Below are 27,344 nucleotides of genomic sequence, written 5' to 3' on the forward strand. Positions count from 1 at the left end.
GCGCCTTTTCACAATTTACCTCAGGTTGTCGACTTCAACTAGTTTTCCAGTTTTCTTTCCGGGATATGAAGGTAATATAAATGTCAATTGCCAAAACAGCTACACGTAGTTCAGAGTGAGTAGATTTCTAAAACCTAAATTTCAGCCTCAAAACAACTACAAACAACTTGCATATTCAATAAGTGAACTTTAATGAGGTCTTCTTTCTCAAACATCAACCAAGGCCCTTGCGTCCATTCACTAAATATCGAATCTACATCTAAACATTTGTTCTTTAATGGTTCTTTTTCACAAATCCCCGACAACTTTTCATCGCGTATACATCATAAATTACAAGTGTCAAGAAGAGGCTAATGATTTGAATCAATAAATTAAGTGTCAAGACAAAAGCCTTCTACTGCTGCGGGTAGAAGTAGTAAAAGCCGCCGGGATAAAATACCTGAGGAGCTTGCGTGTACGGAATGGGGTTCACGAACTGCCCCTGTTGCGCAACATAACCCCCCGGCATCGCTTGATCCCCGTGGGAACCGACCGGAACATACCCCTGACTATTAGTCATATTTCCAGAAGCTGAGTGTGGGCGAGGAGGGAGATTACTCGCGTGACCACTCGCGTGGTTACTCGCGTGGTTCTGACTCCCCATCCCAACGTGCTGAGTAGGATTCAGCGTTCGACCAGACGACGTCATGAGGGACAGCAGATGCTGGTTGCCGTGGTTACTAAGAGGTTGTAAGACTGAGGGGTGGAGGGGTTGTTTCAAGGCCTGTTTTTTGTGTCCTAGAGGAGAGAGATGAGCATCACTGTGGTGTTGAAGAATGTGGTTCTGGTTGTTAAACAGTGGTTGTTGTTCCATCTTGTTGGGTTTTTTGTTCGACTGAATGATGGCTGAGGTTGGATCCGTCTTGACAAATCCATTCCCTGGTGTCTGAAAGTTTCCACCCGACCATCTTGTACCTGCGACACACAAAACACAAAAATGATGATCAGTGTTTTGGACTCAGGCCGCAGTGAAACAGAGGCCATGAATGGTATATAAAGGTCCGCGTCGCGTACATATGAAAAAGAAAAAATATTTTGAATCATACATAAACATACCATGCAATAGCTTTAACCGTGGGCCCTGCAAGCAAGATGAGACAAGTTAGTTATGATTAACAAATTCCACCAATGGAAAACTCTCAAAAACAGAAAACCCACACAATCAACAAAAGGGTTACAAGTTTGTCAAAAACCTTAGGTATGCCGAGATTTTCCAAATCCTCCTCGACCATCTGAGAGAGCTGAACACCGTCGATGCCATGCTCCTGAAACGGGTACGCAAAATATCATTAGGCAAATAGTATTGTTTTAATGATTCATTTTAAGGATTAAGACAAAATCCGATAAAAGATCGAGCAATTTCAGTTTTTAGTGGACAAAAATCTGGTAACAGAATAATTTTAAGTATTTCACAGTCCTTTTCACATTTTCTTAAAGCGTAAGATATAAATAGTTGCCTGAAATAACACCGAAAACAATTTCCCATGGGAACGAGAGAAAACAAATTTCAAAGTTCTGAGACATTGTGCAAACACATGAAAAAATTTCATCACTTTCATTTCACCAGTACTTTCAAATGATTCATACGAAGTTCAACATTTGTTTTCGACGCTTGGTGTTGCTAGAAATATTTGTTTTAGAAGATATTTCAAACATTCGTACAGGAGTTTACAATACCATGTAAATAATGTTGGTACAAGGTTTTTCGAGTTCGAACTTCTGGTGGATTCCGTCTTAAGGATTCATCCATCCGATTTTATTTCCCTATTCCTGAAGGTTTCCGGTTTGAAAGGATGGAGTTTAACAATTCGCCCTTTAAGACTGATTGCTAACATTAAAATCTTCTCTTGTCTTTACCAATCTTGGATGTTTTCGAAGTTTTCTCCTATTTGAAGATAACTTTATATCTTACAAAACGTGATTCAATATAGCATATATTACTTAATTTTGTGTCCCAGTTTTAACATCGCAATAACCCTAAAATCGCAGCAAACTTCAGAAAATAAATTGTTTATCAAGGTAGTAAGACCCAATTACAAGCCCCCAAAAATAGCAAGGATGGTTAAAATTGAGAAAGATTAAGACGGCTTACAAACCAATTTAAGTTACATTTTTCAACCATACCTCAAACAATGGTACGTATTTTTCCAGTCCTAGTCGCTGCAGTAGTTGGTTGATCTCTGAATTGCTGCTCGTGGGGGCCGGCTGTTCGCGCCAGTTCTCTCTCATCGTCAATCCAGGTGGATAACCCTGTGGCATGCGAGAATATTGTTGCCAAGGATGTGCAGGGATGCTGTTCTCGCCACCACCAGACTGCGACAGATCAACACTAGATCGTCTCGGCTGTGCAGGCAGATTCTCATTCCACCCCGTGGAGGGCTCACTGCTGCTTAAAGAGCGCGGACTTCTCTGCTTGGAAGCCCAAGACCGTACGGCGAAATCATCAACAGAGGGGCGGCCTCCCATCGACGGAGGTGCTGACTCCGGGAGATTGTGAGTACGAGGGAGGGAAGGTGAGGAGGGAGCACTATAAGCTCCTCTACCCGGCACCCACTGTGAACCCGTCGGCACCCCTTGATCTGACAGCGCTGTGTTCATTCCTCCTTGAGCCTCTTGTGGAGTCGGTGTCATGTCCTCGACAAACGCCGATGAATTCCACATAGTGTTACTCACGGGCACGTCACTGTCCATAATGGACGAAAGCTCCTGCCTACTGCTACTTCTACTACTGCTGGTGCTGTCAGAGTTATTCCAAGCTTGTTTATCTGGAGTTCCCTCGTCGCACACAACAGACAGTGAGGCAGCATGAGGAGGTTGTGACGTCACTGGTCCCCAGATCCCTGACGACAGCGGTTTGAAAGTTCCAGAATCACCACGAAGGTCAGAGGCTCCTCTCATGTTGATCGCGGCCGCATCTGAGCCGGATTTCTGAGCTGAAGGAGAGAACTTTTCCTTGACCGGTGATATGAACTGATGTTCGCCTTGGTAGTCGTGCTGCAACCGGGCATCAAATAAGTTAACATACAACTTAATACTAGTTTCTACACGATGAAGTGAATGCAGGATGCAGCACTTATCCATCGAGATTTTTTCTCCCTCTTACATTTTTTCAGGGTAACCTGACAATTTTCAATGTTTTATTGAATAATACTCAACAATGCTCTGAGTAAGAGCTACATGAGACGCCTCAAAGTAAGCAAATTTCATCTTTAATAAAATGTCACAAACTATCTTAAGTTTAGAATAGCGAATGCAAAGGAAATTCATTTCTTGAAAAAAATTCCTTTCCTCAAAAAGCTTTTAAAATTTTTCTCGTTTTTACCCAATTCCCAAGTCCCAAGAGTAAACAATTAGTACACTTCCAAGTAGAGCCGTCACAAGAAGGAAAAAAAGGAAAATTACGAGAAAACATTTTGACGAACCACCCATTTCTCCCATAACATTTAAAAGACTGTATACTATACAGTAAGGAGAATATCTAGGTTGATATTAAGAGGTGCTGGATCCTACCTGGCCAGACCAACTGATGCTTCGTGATCTTTCTTCAATTTCACGGCCATCTTCACCAGTTGACCAAGGATATGATGACAGAGAACTAAGAACGACAAAAACCATTTTAATCACAGGAACAGAGTGATTAGTTTTTAAAGAAACTGTTTAGTGAAACACTTACTTGAGAAAAACGTGAAGTTGGAAAAGGTAAATAAACCACCGTAGCAGATTTCAATTTTATATGAATCTTCCAAGACTCGGTTAAAATTCCCAGCAATTTTCTGGGACCATTGTTCCAGCATGACAAAAAAAATCAAACATTTTTCAGAAATTCCAAGAGGTGTAGGCACTTCGCGCACTACAGAAACGAAAACACCAAATTTCAAACTTAAAGGAACCTTGTCACAGTGTTTTGAGTTACTTTTTGAGTTATCTTTAAGTTGAAGAAAACCTGAAAATAGTAGTTCACTAAGATAGAAAAACATCAAAGAGATAATAATAAACCATAAAGGAACAAGGATGGTGAAGGATGGACAAGATAAACACGGATTACAAACGACGGACTTGAAAATTTTTGCTCAACTTTTCAAGGAACGCAAACCGTGACGTAACTCCTTCAAGAGAACAGATTGCTACTTCAGTAGCATCAAGGTGAGAGAATTTTACAACCTACCTGCTGCTGAACAAACTACTAGTAAAAAGTTCCATTCCAGGCAGAGGACCCTAAAGAATTAATAAGATTACCTATCAGGAAAATGCGTCCGAACTGTACTTTTCCAACGGATTAATAATTCATCAAGTTTAAACCAAAGAAACGGTGACAGTGACGGTGTTTGGGCATCTGATCTTAATTAGCATATATTGTTACAATTTTCTTCTCTATTTCTCCTTAGTTTTAGTATCGAATGAAAAGATATACCAAACACGAAAGACCGTGTTTAACCACATTTCCAAACACCTCCACATTCGTCAAAAATACTCCGCTACGCGTCGTATTTTTCAATTTTTTTCTCCATGTTTGGAAACGTGGAGAGACACAGTCCCTCGTGTTGATATAGTACTCAATTAATTTGACAAAAACAAACGCATTACCTCCAGCTTTCGTCCCGATGCAAAGCTATCTGTGCCAATGTCGGAGATACCTGAAAATTGCGTGGAAAACAAAAACCATTAAAACTGGCATTCAAATAATACTGCTAACAATAACAAAAGCAAGGAGGAGTGGGAGAGGCGCGTTTACCTGTAGATTGTGAAGCCCAAGGACTGAAGTAAGGAAACTTGGACTTGTTTCGTTCCCTTGGAGATGGTAACAACCCTGACGATGCTCCATCTGTAGAAGACGATGAAGGGGCTCTGTTCTGTAGCAACCCCTCCTGCTGGGACGGAGTAAACTCTGCAACTGCAGCTTCAGCTAGAAGGATAAGGATACATGTACTTTAGATCCGCAAGCTTTGTTTAAAAGTATTTTCAAGCTTTTCTCGGTTTATTGCTACGCGTATATTGGACTAGAGTGGAGCTTCTAATCAGAGTTTTGTATTGTGAGAGCCTGTTTACAAGCGACTGGGCGTAATACAACATTTTAAGCAATTTTCACACTAGGGTTTCATCCACAGATTAACATGTTACAGCTAACTTGTACAGCATAATAAACTAGGCTTTCATCCAGACTAAAGATAGAACCACCTTGTACAACATAATAATAGTACTGCTCGATAGCTTTCATTTGAATGGTCACACACTAGGGTTTCACTCACAAACTCAAAACTTAGAATCACCTTGGACAGCATAATAAACAGTACCACATGAAAGTACTGCTCAATAGCTTTCATTTGAATGGTCACACACTAGGGTTTCATCCACAGACTTAAAAGTTAGAACCACCTTGTACGGCTTAATAAACAGTACCGCATGAAAGTACTGCTCAATAGCTTTCATTTGAATGGTCACAAACTAGGGTTTCATCCACAGACTAAAGATAGAACCAAGTTGTACAACATAATAAAAGTACTGCTCGATAGCTTTCATTTGAATGGTCACACACGTAGGGTTTCTCTCAAAACTTTGAAAATTTTTTAAGAACCAGATTAATATTGCCTGAAGTTTGGACTCTGAAAGTGGAAGGATTATCCTGCAAGTGACAAATTACTTTGAAATGCGGTAGTGGCAGTAGCAACTTCCCCAATGACTCCAAAAGGGTTTTCAGGTGTGATGTGAAGATCTCGATTAGTAGTAGTTGTGACGGCACTAGTGCTGATGGATACTGTTGCTACAGAGGTCGGTGAAGATTTGTGGCCCTTGATGGAACAAAAAACGACACGGTAAGCGTTAAAACTTCAGTCTAAACTTGACAACTGGACAAGAAACGGTAACGTAAAATTCTCTATTAATTTCCCAGGGAAGGTTTGTAACCTTACCTAGCCAAAAGCATAATAATTTCATAAAATAAACATCAAGCAAATAGTAATTAAAAATACACTACTACTTGATTAGCAAGAGAAACCTTTCTCATTCACAGTGAGTTGAAGGAGAGTTCTCTTAGCGGCACACCGATTCAATCTTGATCCACGCACCCTTTACAACAAGCTCTTGATAGCTCATGTGTGAAAACAAAATCACATTAAAATTACCTTTGATTCCCAATTCTCCTGTGAAGTTGCAGGAGCTAGCCCCTTGCTATCACCCACTCTGTTATTTCTGGATTGACTCTGCACCTGTGGACCTGGATTTTCCTGCAAACGAAAAGGCTTATACGAAGCTGTCGCACCGCCATCGTGTCTTGCCGAAGTCAACCTGCTTTCTGCAGCCTGCGAACTAATCAGAGTCACACTGCTACTGATACTTGTTGTCATAGCACTCGTACAAGCACCCATGCTTTGAGGTGACTGTATGTACGGTTTCCAAGCTGACGATGAGGTCTGTGTCGCATCAGAAGTCACAGGAGACGAGGTAACAAAGGCTTTCGCTGCTTCAGAGCTGTTAAATGTCGCATCTTCAGCTTTGCTTGCCACGGCTGCATTATCTTCAAACACGTCTTGGCTGCCATCGCTCAGCTCCGGTGAACTTTTCAGTTCTTCGCTAGGTTTTTCAGTCTTGTTTGGAGCCACTGTCTTCATTGGCGGCGCCTGAACTGCCATGTTATTTGCCTGTTCAATGGTCGGCCATTCGGAGGAAGATGATGGGATAGCGGCATAGTTTCCTCTGACTGGAGCTGGTGATGCGCTGGTTTCTGTTCTGTCCGAGGATGACATTGCATTTGACGTGGTAGCAGTGGAGATGGTGGGTGTTGTCTGTCCGATTGTACTGGGCGTGTTTAAGGCTTGTGTGACAAGAAACTTGGCCCTCTGGACTGCCTTACTGGAGCCCTTCAAAACAAAGACAGAGAAAAACTGTTAATCCTTTGGTTTATAATGACAACCATCTAGAGGATAGGGGTCTGGCTGGACAGAAATTACATCGTCCATGTAGGAAGAAAAGGACCTCCTATTGTGGTAAGAAATATTCTACGTTTGGAATAACCATTTTAAGAGTCGTACTAGGCAAACGTAAACAGCATTCCATTTCTGTAGAATACGAAATAAAGTAACATCCTTACCTAGTTTCAAAAACAATAATCAAGGGAAAAGTATCGCTATATAAAGCCTGTGGTGTTTGAGATATCCACAGACTGCATGGTTTTCAACCAGGAGATTGACAATAACTAGCATGCCATTATTGACCTCTCCCAATAGCCCCATGGAGAGTCCATACCATTTCTAACAGAACAAAAGTATAAAAAAAAAACCTCTGGTGTTTGTGGTGTTCCTTACTGTAAACAAATGGTCTACTTTTAAAAATCTTATTGAATCTTATATTGCAATAGTACAATTGTATTCCTGCCATCAACTGTACCTTGATAGTGATAACTCTGTCTGTTGGATTCTTTGGTTCTGGTTTACCAATCGTTATTTGCGCACCCGAATCCTCCTAAAAACAACAACAAAAAAAACCTTGTTAACATTTTGGCTCATTACAAGAAGCAAATCAAAACTATAATTACAAAGCTAATTAAGCTACAATCTTGCACGTTTCTTCCAAAAGCACCATAAATAAAACAGTCAAACAACACGAATGAAACGTCATTGTTTACTAGTAAGTATTTGGCCCGTAATAAAGTGTTTTATGTTTAAGTTGGAAAAGCCTGAGGTTAAAACAGTCTTACAGATTACCTTGTAAATGTGTACAATGCACGTCGAGTGGGTAAAGCATACCTTGTTTATGCATCTTTTAGTTACATACCGTTATTGAGTTGATCTTGCTTCCCCCGCGGCCAATGACTCGTCCACAGATTGCATTTGGTGCGGTCAACTGAAACATTACCGTCCTGAAATTCAGAAGAAAAAAATATTTTAGCTTCAACTTAAAAGCGTTTGTTTAATTGTTTGTCAGTGTTAAGCTGGAAGGGTAACCGAAGGATTCATCATCATTCATTAAGTACCAAAATTTCCACTGATTTAAGTTAAATTGGTGACCTCTGTATTCAATTTGTGTGTCGATCATTTCGACTAATCCTTACATTTACAGCTACGACGACGTCTACACCTATACGTTTACGTCTGTAAACGCATACAAAGACGTTCGTCTACACGAGTCTGACGATCGTTCACGCCCGTAAACACGTAAACGATGAACGAATACGTTAACGTTAAAATAGCTATTAAACCAAGGCGCCTGGGTACGAAACTGACATTGAGCATGCGTAAATTGCTAGACATGACGTTAGTGTTTACCAGTGTAGCTGTTGATACGAGAGAATATAAAAGGAGATAGTTCTCTGTTATAAATTTATCTACTCTGGAGAGCGTTTACGTGGAAAGTACATTTAAGCGTAAACGTCAACGTCAACCGAAAATTTTTGTTCTTGCTTTTGGATAGTTTTCGTCCCTTACCAATGAAATAGAAAACTCCCATTTTAGCATTTACAAGTAGCACAATGACGCCAGTATAGAGCGGTTTGATTTGAGTGTCAAAAGTTATAAGGCAATTATATCGGTTTTGGTTTAACTGAGTCTAATTGGCAAGTAACTGGATTGGTTTTGGTTTTACAACACTCAACTGAAAACCGCTCTATGACTTTTTTACTGTATGAATTGGTTTATCGTTTGATGCTCCTGACTTGGATGATCACACTGCCCCAGATGTTACAGACAGCTTGACTACTTACTTTGAGTTTGTGCTCCTCGTGACTTCCTTCCAATTATCCTCACCCCTCCCAACTTGGTGGTGTTGTTGTTTCGACCTCGGCGAATGCACTACTAGAAAAAAAAAATGTTAAATACTACTCAACACTGTGTTCTAGATAAGTGAGGATTCTCAGGTCAAGAACCTGACAAGATCAGCTACATGACCCGAAAAATGAATAGAAAATTTAAAATGACTTGGTGAGAGCAGTGGGAATTGACCCATTGGAATTCCTTATAGATAACCTATCTTGAAAACGTTTCAGGCACCCTGAGACGAACTGATTTAAAACTGTATTACACGTCCCTACAAAGGCGTGGGTCAGAAAAACGTCTATCATACAAAATGTATGTTATCTCATCATATCCAGAAAATAAATAAGGAAGCTTATGCTTAAAAATAAAGTCGGCTTAGTTGACTCTTGGAATACCTCATCCAAACACAATCGTGAGTGTGGGTTTTACAAAAGGAATCACAATTGAGCATTTTTTTTTCCATCGCGCTAAACAAAACAGAACGTGGTCTCAAGCTGAGTAGGTCGTGTGTCTTGGCTTGAATACTTTTTTTTTTCAGTCACTTAACTGTTTTGGAGCTGTTACTCGATAAAATGGTCTACAAATGAATCAATGTCACTGACCTGGTTTATGTTCCCTTTCTCCTTCAATCGTCGCGGATGTTTTACCACTACTCGGTGAATGACCCGAAGAAGTCGTACCCTTTGTAAATAATCTACCACTCTCACTCGCTATTGACGATGTGTGAGCGTTATCAGCGACATTCTGTCCATCTTTACCCCTTCTAACAGAAGTTTGAGTTGTATCTGATGAAACCTTTGCCGGGTGAACTGTCCCCCCATGGCTGGAATCTTTCGAACTAGAGGATTTGTTTCCAACGTGGCCAGGGTTTCCAACAATTTGCTGCTTGTTGTAAGAATTCTTTTTTGGACTGCTCGCAGAATTATTTGCTTTCTCGGTCTGTTCTTTCTTTGATAATGGCTTTTCAGCCTTGTTTTGATGTTTCGTATCTGGCTTTACACAATTTACGGTTTCGGATTGAGTCACCTCGCTTGTTGTCTTAGTTTTAATCTCAGTCTTCTGTGCCTTAACAGAATCAGCCTTGTCACCAATCACTGGGGTATTTTTCTTCTTGGAGACCTTTGCCAAATCCTCACTCTTCTTTCTGGCATTTTTATCCTGTACGGAATGACTTTTTAACTCAGATTCCTTCCCTGCACTGTGACTACGTCGATGGCTGCGCTCATTTAAACAAACAGAATTCTGCGGTGTCGACACATCTCCTGTACTACTCAGAGGTCTTTTAGGCTTGGTGTGACTAGCATCTTGTGTGGGTCTCTTGTTACTGGCAGAAATCTTCAGCTTGTTTCTGTCATCGTCGGCAATCTGTCTGTTCTTGAGCGCATCTTGGGTTACAAGGTAGACCTTCTTCTCTGTTGCGGTTTCTCTGTGGCTGTGGCTTGTTGCAGTAAGTAGCCCGTCAGTACAAGGCTCTCTCGTGGTGTCGACAACATCACACTCATTCTCCTCCTGGTCTTGTTCATAGTCATCTACTAGTTCTTGTGGTCTGTTCTCCAGTGGAAGGTCTTCACCAACTTGGTTTCCACAGGAACCTTCACTGTCTTTGGCAGCTTTTCTTCTCTTTCGCTTATCTCGCCGTTTAGCTGCGGCCTTCTTTTTCCTTATATCTTCTTTTTCTTTTTCGTGTTCGAGTTCCTATAACAGGACATCGCAAAAGTCACTTTCACTTACAATAAAATGTCTTCTTATATACACTACAGAGTTCTAGCTAATCATTACGACTACAGCTTACATCAGTTACATCAAAAACAAAGGTTAGATTCAACTGCTCGGCCCATCATACAAGGTACATGAAAGCAGATTCAATCATCCGCTGTTTACTTCTGGTGTCTGTAACATGAAGTGGCTGGTTGTATTACTTCTCCACCTGGATGAGGGGCAAGTCCATCACAATTTACCCCCCCCCCCCTCCCAACCGCCATTATTTCTCACGTTTGCCAGTACCCTTTTATATACCTGAGCGGAGAGAGGCACTGTGACAGCAGTGTCTGGCCCAGGAACACAACACGTTAACCCTAACACTGCCCAAGCACTTAAGGTAATTCCCCTGAAATAAAACTGCCAATAGATTTTTGTTCATACTTTGTCCACTGAATATTTATAATATGAGAACTTTAATTATGAAATAAAAAAGGGGGGTGCCCATGCTCGTTAAGGAGCAGTGAGGCATTAAAAATGTCCCATTTTAGCATTATTTACTGCTTATTGCAAGTACGCATTCCAAGTTATTATAAACTCTTTGTGAGCTGAGACTCACGAAAACACGCCTCAAACTACAGTCAATACTTGTGTCGGACACAAATAAACTTTTTAAGTTTGATTTTGACAGACAGCTGAATCCTTGTTAAAATATTGGTCCAAATTGCTTGCCACGGCTATCAAACTGCAAAATAGGAAAGACTATAGTGCAGCTGCTATTTTCCTTATTTATTCAATTTTCAACAATGGAAATCAGATCAGTCTTTTCTCACGCAAAGCTAATGATTAGTTGATTAAAATGACTGGAAAAAATTTGGGGTGCCCGAGCTCGTTAGTGAGCTATAGCCAATTTTCAACTGACGGAACTCGATATTAAGGCAAATCCGCCATGTTTTCAATGTGCGCGTGCACGAACGCGCGCTAATGACGCCATAAGTTATGCGCAATAAGGATGCGCAATGCAAATGTGAGGAATTACCTTAAGAAGTAACATTGATCTTGATACGGGAATCAAAAGGCCATAGGTTATAGATTGGTGATCATATAAACCATGCAGGAAGTCGGTCAAATATTGGAGTGAAACTCTAAACTCACCTTCAAAAAGATTTCTGTATTACGTTGGACCTTCTGTTCCTTTGCTTTCTTTGCCTAAAGAAAAACCACAGTGAAAAAAAAAGGATACTCAAATACTCAAAACGTCATTGGCTGTGCTATCACTGACAGGATGGTTACCTCCCCATGCCCCTGCCCATCCCCCCACCTTCAAAATTTGCCAGGTTACCAAAAAAAATTTCCCAATACCTTAGTGAGAGCAATGCACAACCCCATGTCCCTGGCAAGTGCTTGAGCCCTGGAGACTGCTTGATCTGCAGTCCAGGGTCCAGTTGTTCAAAGGATGAATAACGCGATCCACCGGATAAATTACTACCCAGTGGATAAGCGTTGACAAAACAAACCACACTATCCAGTGATTTTTCATAGTGATTTATCCAGTGGATAGCATTGTCCACCCATTGAACAACTGGACCCTGCATGCTTCAGTGTAGAGCACTGGGCCACTCCACACAATGTTTTTGTGTGATAGAACAAAGAAGTTAGACTACATGCTTTTGTAATAGCCTTGCTGACTTCCGAACAGTAAACTCTGAATTGATAGCTCTATAATAAAATTACGCTCGTTCCCCTTGATTTTGGTTTGCACAAACCTTGGTGACCAAGTCGTAGCACTTGGTTCGTCCAAGCATCATATCGTCATGTTTTTCTTTGTCGTCCACCGGTGCAACCAGACACTTCTGGCACTGATCTTCAGATGGCAAATGATTCACAACTCCCAGTAACCACTCCACCACCTGAGATAAACAGCAAATCAATAATACACGACATTTATAATTCACTAAATTCTCCATTCATAGAGAAAAGGTGAAGAAAGGAAAAGAAAAGGTTAAACGGGTAAACCTTTGTCTTTGTAAGGACTGCTACATATGTTCATTAAAAACATCTTATTTTTGTAAAAAAACACACATAATTTTCACAAAATTAATATCTCAAACCTCTGCATGGCCGTTCTTCATGGATGCAACAAGAGGGGTGTTGTTTCGCGAGTCACTGGCCTGGAAATTGACAAGCACAAAATCAACGATCTGCTTATTAACACAAAGCAAGTTAGTGAGATTACCAGTGACTAAGATAGATCTGAGCGTCAGTGCGCTGGTTGCACTACATGTAGTACAGGTAATCCAAGCACAAATCCATAAAACACAGCAACAACAGAACAAGACACAGGGTCTGTGCATGAGGGGCGGAAGAACAGCAAGAGCATTAGTTACCTCGGTGTCTGCCCCTTTTTCTAGAAGTTGTATAGCGATCTCCAGATGTCCTTCCTTGCAAGCCAGGTGGAATGGAGTACAGCCCTTCTTGGTGTGACACTCCACATTTGCACTCCTAGTACGATTACATTCATTAGTCATAGTGAGTGCGTGTATTGGGGAAAGGATGCCAAAGATTCACTAGCTTAAAAAAATTAATTATTCACACGACAACTGACTATGAAAAGGAAGACAGGACAGCAAAACAAGACAATATATTCTGCAACAGTGCAACACCCAATACTAATTTTTCCATGGCATCTAGGAGTTCTTCATGTGAATGGGCTGCTAACCCAGTAAAATTTGTCCCCCACCTCCCACCCACCCAATATTCACCCAGATTTCCCTAGCAAACGACCAGTCCCATAAATTATACTCCTGGGTGGGGAAGGGCACTTTAAGAGTAAAGCATCCTGCCCAAGAACACAACACTTTCACTCCAGACAAGAATTGGATCTAAGACCTACAAACACATGTACAGTGTACATGTATAGTTTAAGTCCAACCCCCTAATCACTCCAGTACCTCACCTATAAGCTGTCCATTGGAAAGCTCTTTTGAGTCATAATTGAGCAAAGAAAAGATATTCAGGTACATACAAAGTATTTTCTTTTGAAACCAGTGTCAGATACTATCTAGTGCAACAGGTTCATTGAGTGTTAACTCTCCTGCAACCCAGAATTTTACATCATTCACTGGATTTCTGAATACATTGTATATAAATATTTTTTACACCACTTAATGGTCACTGCTGTTAGCAGTGAAAGAAAATGAGAAGGGAAAGGGCTTTCTCTATTCCAACAGTTTGGCTCCTTGTAGAGAGAGAGTAGCAGTTCTTTAAAAGCTCAAGGAAGTTCAGAAGAATACTCAAAATAGACACTTCAGCAGTGTTTCTGCCAGACCACGCCATTGTGGGAATCCTGCGTTGCAATCAGAGACGGCCGCCAGAAAAATGAAAAAAGGGCCAATTTGGCCCTTTTACAAAGCTGCACGCTTAACACAGGCAAAGTAATTTAAAAGCCATCCCAGGGCTCAAAATTGCGACCAATACAGTCACCAAAAATTCTGGTTTAGTCATCATAATGGCAACCACATTTCTCTGAGTTGACAATCAATAACGGTTTTTGTTGTCACAAATTATGTCCTTCTAGAAAATCATGTTGAAAGATCTTTGCTTGAAAGATGTATTGCTTTTAAAACATTCAACATAAGAAAAGAAGTCAATCCATCCTTTTGCTTTGCAGTATTGATTCTCTCACATCGCAAAATTTCCAAATGGCTGACCGTGTTCGAAATCGCCCATTAAAGCATTCCAAACCCTTGATCATTGACTATGCCATGTATGCTTATGGATTGTCCTCTTGTAATGCAAGGATCCTGATTCAGAAACTTTTATTGAATAGAAGTACTTCAAAAAGCACTTACTATTAAATTCTATCATAGATCATAATAAACTGCTTTATTTTCCTTGGTACCCTGAAGCATTTTTCCTTGGTAGCTTTCAATTTATTGACCCCTTTCCTAAAAAATTGGCCCCTAATAAAGGTCTTCAGGGGCCACTTTGGCCCTCAAGTAAAAAGTTCTGGCTGAAACACTGCTTCAATTACTCTCCAACAACTCACTGACGGTCAGTAACTAACACCACTCACCCAAAGTAACCCTGTTCCTGAAATTTTATGGTTTCATGACTAATTTTCTTTCAAATGAAACCTTTTAAAAATTATCAAAAAGGATATACCCCTAGTCCAAAGAGAAACATTTTAACACATTTTAAAAAATTGTGCAACATGTTGTGGCAGTACATTGTGCTCATGTATGCAGTTCCTGAAAGTCATATTTTGTTTTAGCTGAATAATAACAAGCTTCAACTAACCTGCTCAGTAACAGAGAGACAAGCTCCACATGACCTTTCTCTCCTGCTAGAGTCAAAGGGTTTTCCCTACAATAAAAGCACAGTTTGTAATCAATAGTTAACATTTCCATTTAACGAATGGCAGTGGTACTAAACCTGCAAAAGACCGATGTAGGCAGAAGAGAAAATTTTCAATATGCTTTTCCTAAAAAATGACACTTTTTCAATGTGTATTGCAGCACCTCTTTGGGAGCCATCCAAATATTTCTTCAAACTCTTTTGTTCTTGACACAAAAGGAATGTTACCAGCTGACATGTGAATCAGTTTTTCATTGTACAAATTTGCATAATGAGAATTAAGTTATGCTTGCTTGTTTAACCTTGGTTTAAATACGTACTTTTCAGTGTCATTATGATTGTGACTGTGTTACTTAACATTTTTGGAGCTTCTTTTATCTTTCCAGAACATGTCTTGTTACACTTACCAAGCACATGTCATGTGGTAAAATTCCTCAAGTTTGTGTGATTAGAAAACATGAATTGAAATAAACTCTGTACAGCTTCAAAATGCGGTAGAACAGTAAAGCAAATGGTTTGTTCCCTGGGCAAGGATGAGCAGAATCAGATAGAACCGGCATTTTGCTCCAGCTTCTTTACTGTAAAGCGACTGGAAGTATTGCATCTTTTTCAAAAACATAACACGAGACCCTGGGCTCTCACCTGTAATGTTCAATTAAAACTCTAACAAACTAATCATTAGACCACTGCCTCCCCACAACTCCCCAAGGATCTTTATGAAAGGCAAATCTGACTAACCTGCTGTTTGGGAATGGTGCGTTCACACTGGCTCCATAATCCAACAAAAGTTCTACTACATCCACATGGTTTTCTCGACAAGCCTGAGGGGAAAAAGCAACTAACATTAAAGGTTTATTTCCTTTCGTGATTATTTGATCTTAGATCTAGAGCCAAACTGATAGCCTTCTCTTACTAACATTTTTGCACTGAGAACAAGTACTAGACTTTTGTGATACCTGAAATAAGGGCGTGATGCCTGTTTTTGTTCGGCAGTCTCTGTTCGCAACATTTTCAAGGAGAAGTTCTGCAACATCCCGGTGACCTGAACAAGTAAAAGCATGTAACTTAGCACAAGCTTCTTGTTGATAACATCTGTTACAGTACACTTTTTTTTTTTTTATTTCAAAATAAGAAAGGTGAATGTTTGTAAAAATTGATGAAGACCTACCTTTCCAACAGGCCATAAAGAGAGGACTTTGACCATAGTTATCAGGAAGTTCTACATCAGCACCATGCACAAGTAACTGTTCAGCGACAGAGACATGACCCTCCCTAGAAATCAGTCAATTGGTACTGTCAGCATATTACTTCATAATGTACTGTAAACAAAACTGTTCCTTTCTGGGGAGTGAGGGTGCAAGTGGGTCAAACCCAATATTTTACTTGTTATGTAAGCAGCAATGTCCTATAGTGTGCGAGTCAGGAGAGAGGTTGCCTGTATCAAATAATGCCATCTTCCCACCTCAATGGTCCAGCTTAAATCTTAGGGGTACATGTACAAAACTAAGAATTTTGAAACCAGAAAAAAACAGGAACCAGCAATAAATTATTACTACAACCTTCTAGTTTAATTCCTAAAACCTGGTCTTTGTAATCTAAACAAATTATGTACAGCTACAGCAAGCACTTTGGTGAACCTTCCATGAAAACAACTTGACCTTGTTTATAAGAAATACTGTCATGTATTCTCATCACTAAATATCAATATTGTTTTGTAAATATACAGTGTCACAGGGCTTGAAAAGAGTGCCATCCAGTCATCCACGACAAGTAGATTTTCCTTCCAGGCAGTAACTTTTCATTCTCACTTGCCCAATGAGCAAGAGATCAGGCAAGTTGTCCACCAACCAAGTCATTAAAAGAGCAAACTACATGTAAGACTTGCGCAAGGCAACAAAAATTTGAGGCCACTTGTCCCAAGGGCAAGCTGGAATTAACTTTTTTTCTAGCCCTGGGCAAGTGTCACTATAGGAAAATGCACAGTGTAACAAGAAATAAAGGCAAAATCAAACCTTGTAGCTTCCATAAGAGGGGTGCAGCCAGTTTTAGTTTGATGATCGACTTTGGAGTTGTGTTTTAGGAGAAGATCAACCACATCCACATGGCCTGTTTGGAGAAGAAAGGATATTCATGATGGAAAGTTGTAAAAAGCTCTTAGTATACTTCAATAGTCACAGAAGAGGGTGATGCAATCATTGCAAGAAGTTTCCTTAATGTAAAACACAGATGAAAACACAGGTTCAAATATGTATGATACCTAAAATGTCAATAGTAAGCCCTGGGCTATAATATACATTACTTGCATGAAACTTTGCATGATTTTTTTGGACAAAAAAAAAATATCTGAAAATAAAACTAACTAAAATTCTGGTTGGAGTCTGAAATATTTACAGTACAGTATAAAACTTTTAAATAGCTCCAAAGTCACCACTTTCCTTTATAGAACTAACTCTAATTGAGAAACTGCTCGAGATGCCTAACAGCTTAATAAAATTGTTCTTATTTTCCCATCAGTGTATTCTGTAAAACCTTGAGGGTGCAGTAAAACTATCATTGAACGTCTGAAATTTTGACACCTAAAATTTTTTGCCAGCAATGTAGAAGACTTGTTTGGTACATATTTTCCTAGGGTGGGGTTAAGTGTGTTTTTTTTTTGTATTTACATCTGCCACAAATTTTCATAGCCAAAAAAATTCTATCAATAGCCATTAATTATTTCATGCTGATGTGTACACCAAGAGAGTATCATTTTGCATAAATACCTTTCCAGCAGGCCAGTGTAAGTGGTGTGTCGTCGTTACTCCCTGATGGTGTGTTTATTTCAGCTCCCTTGTTTAGCAAAAGACGAGTGGTGTCTACATGACCCTCCCTAAAAATACAATCAAGTAATGATTATTACATGTTTGAATTTCAATCTGATTCTGAGTCACTATGTAACAGTTCTCGTTTAGTACCAGTAGTTTGAAAACAACCATCTGTAATATAATCATTTCTGTTTAAAGTGCCTATGAAATGAAAAAATAATTGTTGCTCATTTGAAAGGTTTTTCAAAATAAAGAACGATGTTTTCTTGTGGAATATCTTCTTTCGTTTTAGAGATATTGATGTTTTGTATTATGCAACCCTATCCCTAACATCCATAAACACATAACAAAACAATGAGGCCACTGTTCAGCCATCTTGACTGAACAAGCTTTTATCAATAGAAGATTGATTATATATGGCACAAAGAACAGTATTTTTCCTGCAGGTAAGAAAGTGCCATCTTGCCCGTTCAAGTAGCCAATCACAACACTGGATTTGGTTCATCCTGCCCTCTTACCTTCACTGAAAACTGAAATGCTTTCTAACACATACAAAAAGAAGTGAGCTTCATATATGTTACCTTGAGGCTAACATCAGGGGAGTACAGCCAGCTTTGTTACGATGCTCAATATTTGACTTGTGTTCCAAGAGAAGCTCAACCACATTAGTATGGCCTGAAAGAAGTTATTCATCATACAATCACTATGATGAAGACAGAGTTAACTGGGGAAGGACATAGATTAATTACCTGGGGTTTTATTGACATTTTCTGCAGGAGGGCAACTGGTTTTCACAGGTGGGCAAAACTTTTCATACTGAACTTCTTTCCAAGAAAAAATGTTCCTCCAGATGGTCAAACCAGGTGGACAAAATCATCCTCATAGCCAGTCAATTTGCCCGGTGCCTGGCCCTCAATGAAACCCCTGAATTACATTACAGCTACACGTACTGTACGAAGAAAGAGATCAGTTCACAATACCTTTCCAGCAAGCCAGAGTAAGGGGGATGTTATTTTCACTACCAGAGGGAACATTCACTTCAGCATTGCTATCAAGAATCAACTTGGCTACTGAATAATGGCCCTCACTGTAAACAATAAAACAGTCACTGGGTTAGAGGGGTTTTAAATAATTTGCTCACCACCAGGACCAAAGCAATCACAATGGTTGATTACAACAAATGTACACAGCACTATAAACCAAAGAAAGCTTGACGTAAATACATGTAACAGATACCAAGGGTGGGAAATCTGCATGGTCAAGTTGAGATTCATCATCATCATCATCAATCTCACGCCACTGAATCAAAGGACCATCTGGGAACTAATTCAACTGTCCACCCCTTCCCTCTTTCTTCCAGAGTTTCCTGTCCCTCTGATGTCCCTGTCCCTCTGGAATTTCCAATTCCCTGTGTTGAGGCTACAGGAATTTTCTGGAGCTTTAACATTACATCAAATAGAGTCTACTCTGAATGGCGACAAGAACATGATTGGAGAATAGGAACCCCTTTATATACACAAATTTTTGCAATATTTTATTTTATTAGCAGGAAGTCAGTTATGGTTTACTTGTGACTCCTGCTGTTCAGATTTTTAAAATCACCTTGCTTAGAGGAAAGAGTAATTAATTCCACTGCACAAAATAATATTGGCAATGCAAGTGAAACACTTTGATTCTACCACAATAAAAGATTCAGACCCAATTCTTTGAATGTATAAAAGCACTGCACCTAATATTGCAAATAGTGATAGTTTATTACACTAAACAACTGCCCTGCAAAGTGGAAGTTGGGTGACCAAGGTATCCAGAAGCATCTACTATTGGCAGCCAGCTTCTAGATGGAGACCACTCCAATGGCTGGCAAATCCTGGCAACCCAGCCCCTCCCCATGCAGAAGGGAAAAAAGCAGACACCCATCACACTGACAAAACAGTGGAAAGAGAGGGAGGGACAGGGGAGGGGAAAGAGCCTCTGAGAAGAGTCCCCTTGCTTGAAACTCTAACACTGATGGAAAACACTGCCACCTGGTTAGCTCAGTTGGTAGAGTGCCAGACTGCTGTGCAGGAGGTCAAGGGTTCAAGCCCCAGACCGGACCAACAGAATGTGCTACCTCTGTAATTATATCTGCAAAATGCTTAGACATTCCAGTCTTCTCGGATAAGGACTATAAATCGTAGGCCCCATCTCCTACATCTTCAGTGTTATGTGGTTAGCAGGGGACATTAAAGAACCCACACACTTATTGAAAAGTGTAGGGCACATAGTCCCTGGTGTTGTCATCTGGCCTTGTCTCACGGGTTGGTGCTTAACATAGGGTTAACCTCAATGCACCTTTCCCCCTTGGACAGAATTGTCCTAGAAAAATTGCTGACTCAGGGCTCAAAATTAACTTTTTCGTTCGAGAGCCAGCTGGCGACTAACGGAAAAATTTTGGTCACCAACCTATTTTATAAATAACTTATACAAGAACACAGTTTTATACGTTACTTTGCATGCAAGAAAAGTCACAATTGAAGAGTGAAAACAACTAGAAACAACATGAGTAACACTTAGTTATAAAGCTACCGTTGTTCTCAGTTGATATGTCTCTGGTCCGAAAGTGATGGTTGTCTCCATAGTCATTTTATTTTTAAATGAAGCGAAGCATAAAACATTTTAAGTCTGTGGTTTTCATTGTGAGACAAACACGGTTCCTTGCGTATTTTCCCTTTGCTACTTCTTCGAAATGCCGTTACGTTCTTTATTTTCGACTTGCTTTCCTCGAAGGATTCAAAGTTTGGATTAACCTTTTGGCGGAATCTTCATTCCCCGCACGTAAAAACTCACGTAATTCCTTCAACTGATTGGTGTCTGCCGCCATTTTCGCGGCAAATGAAAAGCACATGGTGTTGAAGTGCGCCTGCGATCCCAGTTTCGGAAGAAGCCTCTGAAACAATATGGCGCACCATGAACGCAGTATCGACGTGTTGAAATACATTCAATTTTTTCGCTTATCTTGTAATATTCAGACATTATTTTACTGGGAACGGAAAGGTGAGTTGTATACTAGCTACCATATCCAATTGATTTCCTAATATAAAGATAAAAACAAAAGTTGTGTCGTGGTTTTCTTTAGTTATTGGACAAAATGCGAGTCGCCAGCTGGCGACCAGTTCTGAAAATTTAGTCGCCAGTGCTCAATTTTTGGTCACATTGGCGACCAGTGAGTTGCAATTTTGAGCCCTGTGACTATGACTGACTCAAAGTAAGACTACTTCTGTCAATGCCTTGTAGCCCAAGAACACATGGAATCCTGGCGCATGTGCCGATCTAAACGCCGCTGACCGCAAAGACAAGACTTGTGCTCCTTGTTGTTAACTCCGTTAAATTGCATTTTTAAAAAAACTGCATTAAATGCAAATAGAGCGAATTAAGTAGCAAGCAGCAAAGATAAAAGAAACCAGTTCAAGACCAAAAACTATTTTAAAACAAGATTTCAGATGTATTCAAGACATCTGAAAACAATATAACAACATCCAGCTACTGAATTAAATGCAATCTAAGATTAAAATGTTTATGTTAATCTAGAAAGGATTAAAATAGTGCTGTTGCTATGGAGAAAAAACAGCAACACAACATTACTTTGTAATCAATAAAAGATGCAATATTTCATCAAGAATCACAAATCTTAATTTTGTTCATTTTGTAATAATTATATAAAACAAAACCTTGAAAAGAAAAATTTATCATCAGTTGCCATCTGACATGTGTTTGTCTATACTTTGTAAATCCAACATTTAAATTTATAAGGTCTGTAATAGTGTATACTGTAAGTGCTAAAAACATGTTTTTACCATGGATTTTTCAGAAAGCCTTTCAGTTGCATAATTTATTACCAGTACAACATAATCCACAAGGCAAGACATGTTAAAAGGGGATCAAAAAAATGATTGCATAATCACTTACATGTGTCATAATTAAGCCCAAAACAAACAACATACAAAAATGCAAATGAAATTTAGTCCTGAAATAAACACATTGACATGTTAATACAAGATCTTCCTTGGACTCATAGTAAATAAATTTCTTCAGTTTATTAAGCACTTTAAGAAATTTATTGGGCATTGTAATGACCTGGAGGTTGAGAAGGCCAGAGATTTAAGAACAAGCTATACTTGTATACAAAAGTTTAAAAACTTGTTAAGAATGTACCCAGAGCTGAAATTTGGGAAAAATTTATGTTTCCCTCTGTTGTCTAAATGCCTGATGATTCTTAAAGAATTGTTCAAATCCAAGCTGGCCAGAATCAAGAGCACAGTCATTTTCTGACAGTGACATGTGTGCTCTGGGGAAACAACTTACTGCAGCAATTTGGAGTAATGAGTGGTCCCCTACAGCTCTTGCTGTCTGTAATTTATTTGCAGCAACTTCTCGGAGTCTCAGTTTCTTTTACTAGGTTGGGAAAGTCTTGTGGTCAGAAAAAAGATGTGAGTTGCATCATCTCACAAACTGGCAAATTTACTGTTTGCTACCTCTTACATATTCAGAACTTTACCCTAAAACACACATTCTTGCAAGTCAAGTAAAAAGAGTGTGGCTAATATCTTTCAGATACTATTGCAAATGGAGTGTTTGTAAGAGTTGTAGCATTAGCTGCATAACACATACAGAAGCAGCACAGCAATAAACTGTAAATGAAATTTATCCGTTAATCATCAGATCATTAATTATTTTTAACAAACAAATCTTGGCAAGGTCAACTTCTGGGGCTGATTAAAGATGGTAATTCTTTACAGGCATTGTGAGGTGTCTCAACCTCTGATTTGTAATTGCATAAATTTGATTTCTAATTCAATGGCTTATCTAACAACAAGATGTTTAACATCTTTCAAAACCTGAAAAGTGAATGGTACATGTAAATTTCATTTTTCTACGGATTTGTAGATGTACTTGTACTACCTAAACATTGAGCTATTATTTTGTGAAAAGAAAGGTCTCCACAACAACTTCTTCAAAGTCCACATAACAAGAGAAACAACAATTTCCAAATTTGTTCAGTCATAAAATCAAGGTCCAATACCTTAAGAATTTTGAAATTGTCATAATCGTATACTGAAAGGGCATTAAAGGCTGTCTTATGTAAGACCCAAGTTTTGCAATGCTTGGGACTGTCATATGGTGCAATATTTTTTTTTTCCCTGTAAACTTAATGATAGAATATAATTTGCCTTGGTTATGCACGGATTCATTAGCCAGCACATTAGGAATACAAACAGGTAAATGAGTGCAATTTTATTTAGCATGAGAATACAAAGGCTAAATAAACACAGCAGGTTGAGCATAGAGATTATTGGCTGCCTTATATTAAGTTTCATTAAAAATGAAATTTAATTTTACTTTCTGTAATGAAATAAAAAATCATTTTTCAGATTTTTTTAAAATATATATATTTTTCAAGTGTTGTTTAAGACTACAAAATTTTGAGGGAAAATACACTACTAAAATAAAATGAACAAAAATATAATGATCACCATCAATCCTTAAAAATATTAGCAATATTCCTGTACAAAAAAATATTGACTTAACAAAATAAATCCTTCTTTCGTCAAACTTTGAGAGGGGGAAATGACTTTTTGGCAAAAGTGCTCACTATAATTTTTGGAACCAATCACGTCTGTTGTGCATCAATATTATACCCCTGTAATTAATGCAAATAAGAAAATTCTTTGTGTGATAAACCCTTTTTGAAATTTATATATCCATGAATTTTGAATTCAGGAAAAAAAATTCAATTAGTGGCGCGTGATATAAAGATGATCGTTTTGTATCAAATTTCTTCACCAAGAAAATTTGGAACTAAAAAAAAAATGTTCATGTACACTGTATATAAAAGTTTTTTAACTTTACAATGTACTGCTACTTTGTAGTTCCTAAGGTTATGTTATTGTTAACTGTAGCATTAAAAAGAGTAAAAGAACAGCTACATTAAAAGGTTTCCACTAGAAAGAAAAGACATGAATTTAATAGTCTCATTGATATTAGAGATCCTTGATCTTTTAAGGACAAGACTGCCAAAGATGTCTTAAATAACTACAATGGATCTTAAAAATCAAGAAGCAAAACCCACAAATTAACATTATGGTGCAATGAAACATGACAGGCATTTAAGAATACATGTACTAAGAGACAGAATTATAATGTGTAGATGTATTTGCAAGTTTATATACTGTAAAATCCCATGTTAAAGCCCTGGGCTTACATGTTGTATATATAACTTCAAAAGGGATTTTGGGTGGGTTTGTAAACAGAGGGGGGGGGCTTATATCTGGGGGGGGGGGGCACATAACTGGAATGACAAAAATGTTTCAGAACAACGAGATAAAACCTATCTGAGAAACAAATTAAAGCTAAAATACCATTACATTTAGATGTTTGAAACAAAATGCAAAAGGAACAAACTTGTACATTCATAGGCTTATATCGGGGGGGGGGGGGGCTTATATCTGGAATAATATCTTTGCTAGTAAATAGAAGGGCTTATATTCTGGGGGGACTTATGACCAGGGCGGGGGGGGGGGGGCTTTAATGTCAGATTTTACGGTATTCCAGTACTGTAACTCCAGAAAGGGATTGTCATTGAAGTTGTAAATACTTTGTTATAGTAGAAATAAAGTATTAAAGCACTCAAAGATCAGGTAAGGGATTTTTCACTTATTGCTTTGATTTCTTTTCACACTTCAAGATATAATTTTCTAATCCCGTAAACTATAAAACACGGTTTTTATTGTTTTGCTCTGATAAATAAGTCTTTGTCAGCCAATCAGAAAACAAGTTTTATTCATTTTACTGGATGTGTGTGGTCATGTCATCAGGCCTCAACTTAATCCTAAAATCTGTTTATCTGTTAATCCTAAAAAGCTATTTTTCCTATAACAATACTGTTAACATAAAACATTAATCTCTAACTATCAAATTTTGGTATTGACGTACACATAGCACTGTTTTGGAAAGGATGCACTTTGGCATTTGCAACTGTCCAAAAAATAATTTTATGTCATATCTTTGAAAAATTTCAGACATAATTTAAACAAATAATGTATTTAAAGAAATTTGAAGTGAAAGCTTATCAATTGTACAATCTACTAATCTATCAATTAATCTGATCTGTTATCTATTCATAGGATCCACTGAAAAAATTTGGAAACCTTGAATAACTCCATATTGGCATCCAAAAAAATTACACCAATATGGTGGTTACATAATAAATATTGTAACGTTTCTCAGTATTTGTTCTGTAATATCTCTGTTGAGGAAAAAGTAACAGAGTTATAATTTGGACAGAACACTTCTTTTTGCTGACTCCAAACTTTGCTTGTTTTCTGTTTTTCAGCAAGCAGACGGACTTCTCACACTGATCAAAAACTGAAATAATACTATCATACATAAATTATTTGGTTAACAATCTGAAGTCAGTTCTACATGCTTCAACTTATCACATTGTGCCATTGCTGGCTCCAAACTTTGCTTGTTTTCTGTTTTTCAGCAAGTAGATGGACTTCTCACACTGATCAAAAACTGAAATAATACTATCATACATAAATAATTTGGTTAACAATCTGAAATCAGTTTTACATGCTTCAACTTATCACATTGTGCCATGAGTGTCAAGTTACCAAAAGTATTGTGTTGTTGAGAGCAACAATCTTTGATAAAAAGATTAGAGAAGAGATGAGAGGAGAAACTAGGGGAGGTGAATGATGAAAAATGCAAGACTTTGGGAGAAGGCAAGACTAGCGTTTTTGCAAGCCCAAGACATTTTGATTTCTGTAACTGCAAGATTGAGACTTCAAAATGTTTTAAATGCAAGCTCCAAACATTCAGGTTCTAAGACATTCAGATGTCAAAAATATATATAAAAAACAAACAAATCATTACTTCAAGACCTTCTTAGCCTTCCAAAAAATTGAAACCCTGCGAGAGAGCTTTATGAGACTGTGTGATGCACATAACTGCTAGAAAACAAAACTGCAAGACCCATGAAATTTGATCAAAATTTTGCCAGGCCTGTGGTTTTTAAAAGACCATTAGCCACCCATGAAAATGACTTCAGTCAGTTTTTGGCAAAAAACAAACTATGGTTTACAAGTGGTAGGGAAGTAAGGGGAATTTATCAGTATACATTTGTCCTGTCAAAGAAGATCAAGGTTAGCCAAAAACACACAGGAAATTTGAATTACTGTAAAATCGTAACTGTGTAGCTTAGATCCCAAGGACTTGCACAGTCATTACCTGCTACTATTGGGATTTTTGCTCAAAATGTTTGACTCTGGGATGTTTATCTATTTCACTCATAGGCTTTCCTGGTCACTGAGAGGGATTATAAATTACGTTATACATATTAAGGCCTACATACCGTGCCGCCAACATGAGCGGAGTGCAGCCATCCTTTGTGCGATGCTCTATATTAGATTTAAACTCCAGAAGAAGTTTCACGACATCATGGTGACCCTTCCAGCAGGCACTCGTCAGCGGGATATCATTATTACTTCCACTGGGAACATTAACCTTAGCCTTTCTTTCAAGTAATTTTCGCGCCACATCAGTATGACCCCCAAGGGCGGCAAACATGAGTGGTGTGAAACCTTCTTTTGTGCGATGCTCAATGTTGGCATTCCTTTCCAGAAGAAGCTCAACAACATCACAGTGCCCCTTCCAACAAGCAAAAGTAAGGGGGCTATCCTTGTTGCTATCCGACTCAACATTTATCTCTGCACCATGATCAAGCAGCATGGCTGCCACTTTCACGTGACCAGCCAGTGCCGCAAACATGAGCGCTGTACAACCATCTTTGGTTCGATGTTCAACATCTGATGTCCTTTCCAACAGCAGTTCCACAATGGCCTCGTTGCCAAGGGTGCATGCCCACGTCAGGGCACTATCAGAGGTGGTCTCAGTGGGGGCATCAATGTTGGCGTTATGGTCCAACAAATAACGTGCCACTTCAACGTGCCCCTGACTGCACGCTTCTAACAACGGTGTATTGCCAGCCTTGTTCCGATAATCAACATGCGCTCCACTTTCCAGCAACAACTCCACGATGTCGAGTTTGCCTTGCCGACATGCCAAACTCATCATTTCATCCAAACTGACGTCCGCTTCAGCGACAGAACGGAACACGGGGTCCGTTTCGTCGATAATACCAGGTTCAATGCCTTCATCGTTCTCTTCGTCGCCAGAGCTCATCGTCCACATGAAACGATGGGCGAGATTTCGTCAAAACGTAATACCTTGCGTTGGGAAAGTGAGCACCCGTAGAGATTTAGTTTCGACTCTGAATTTTCATTCTGGCGCTGCGAAGTTTAGAGTGAAAAACACGCATTATTAAAACAAAGCCATTTTCCAGACACACTGAAAAACCAAGTATAAGAAGAACAGCCCTGTTCTGCCTCTTTTTTGTCCGAACTTTATAATTTCCTTTTCCTGGGAAGTTGTATTTAATTATGAACAGAACCTCGACTACCATACAACTTAATAATTCAAGAATAAAATTGAAACCCCCATACCTTGGCGAAATTTACCGACCAAGGGCGGCCACACTCATGGAGATTTGACGTGGAGATTTACGGCAAGTTGACGGGTCCCTCATCAAGAGATATGTGGAAGTTTTCCCGTCGAAATCACTTTTCACCTTTCACAAATTGTTCGCTCTCTCTCACCGGTGCAG

At 39.0% G+C, this 27,344-nt stretch overlaps 1 protein-coding gene across 2 annotated transcripts; it reads right to left on the reverse strand.

Moving 5' to 3' along the window:
* Nucleotides 1–174: 174 nt before the first annotated feature.
* On the reverse strand, nt 175–27,344 carry LOC145493437 (uncharacterized). 2 transcript variants are annotated; one of them, XM_081472906.1, is made up of 28 exons: nt 27,184–27,344; nt 26,034–26,970; nt 18,622–18,728; nt 18,223–18,316; nt 17,600–17,706; nt 16,850–16,943; nt 16,006–16,109; nt 15,794–15,879; nt 15,576–15,658; nt 14,781–14,846; nt 12,869–12,983; nt 12,593–12,652; nt 12,248–12,391; nt 11,637–11,690; nt 9,386–10,478; nt 8,732–8,819; nt 7,807–7,891; nt 7,420–7,494; nt 6,159–6,893; nt 5,678–5,825; nt 4,772–4,942; nt 4,624–4,673; nt 4,205–4,254; nt 3,550–3,634; nt 2,164–3,033; nt 1,233–1,304; nt 1,096–1,120; nt 175–954 (listed from the first exon to the last, which is right to left on the reverse strand). In XM_081472906.1, exons 2-28 carry the CDS (start codon nt 26,870–26,872, stop codon nt 395–397), a joined length of 6,060 nt encoding a protein of 2,019 aa, XP_081329032.1. In that variant the 5' UTR covers nt 26,873–26,970; nt 27,184–27,344; the 3' UTR covers nt 175–394. The 2 variants fall into 2 exon arrangements, with proteins under 2 accessions (XP_081329032.1, XP_081329031.1); XM_081472905.1 differs by having other exon boundaries at nt 8,732–8,822.

Source organism: Orbicella franksi, chromosome 7 (assembly GCF_964199315.1).
Source record: "Orbicella franksi chromosome 7, jaOrbFran1.1, whole genome shotgun sequence".
Lineage (NCBI taxonomy): Eukaryota > Metazoa > Cnidaria > Anthozoa > Scleractinia > Merulinidae > Orbicella > Orbicella franksi.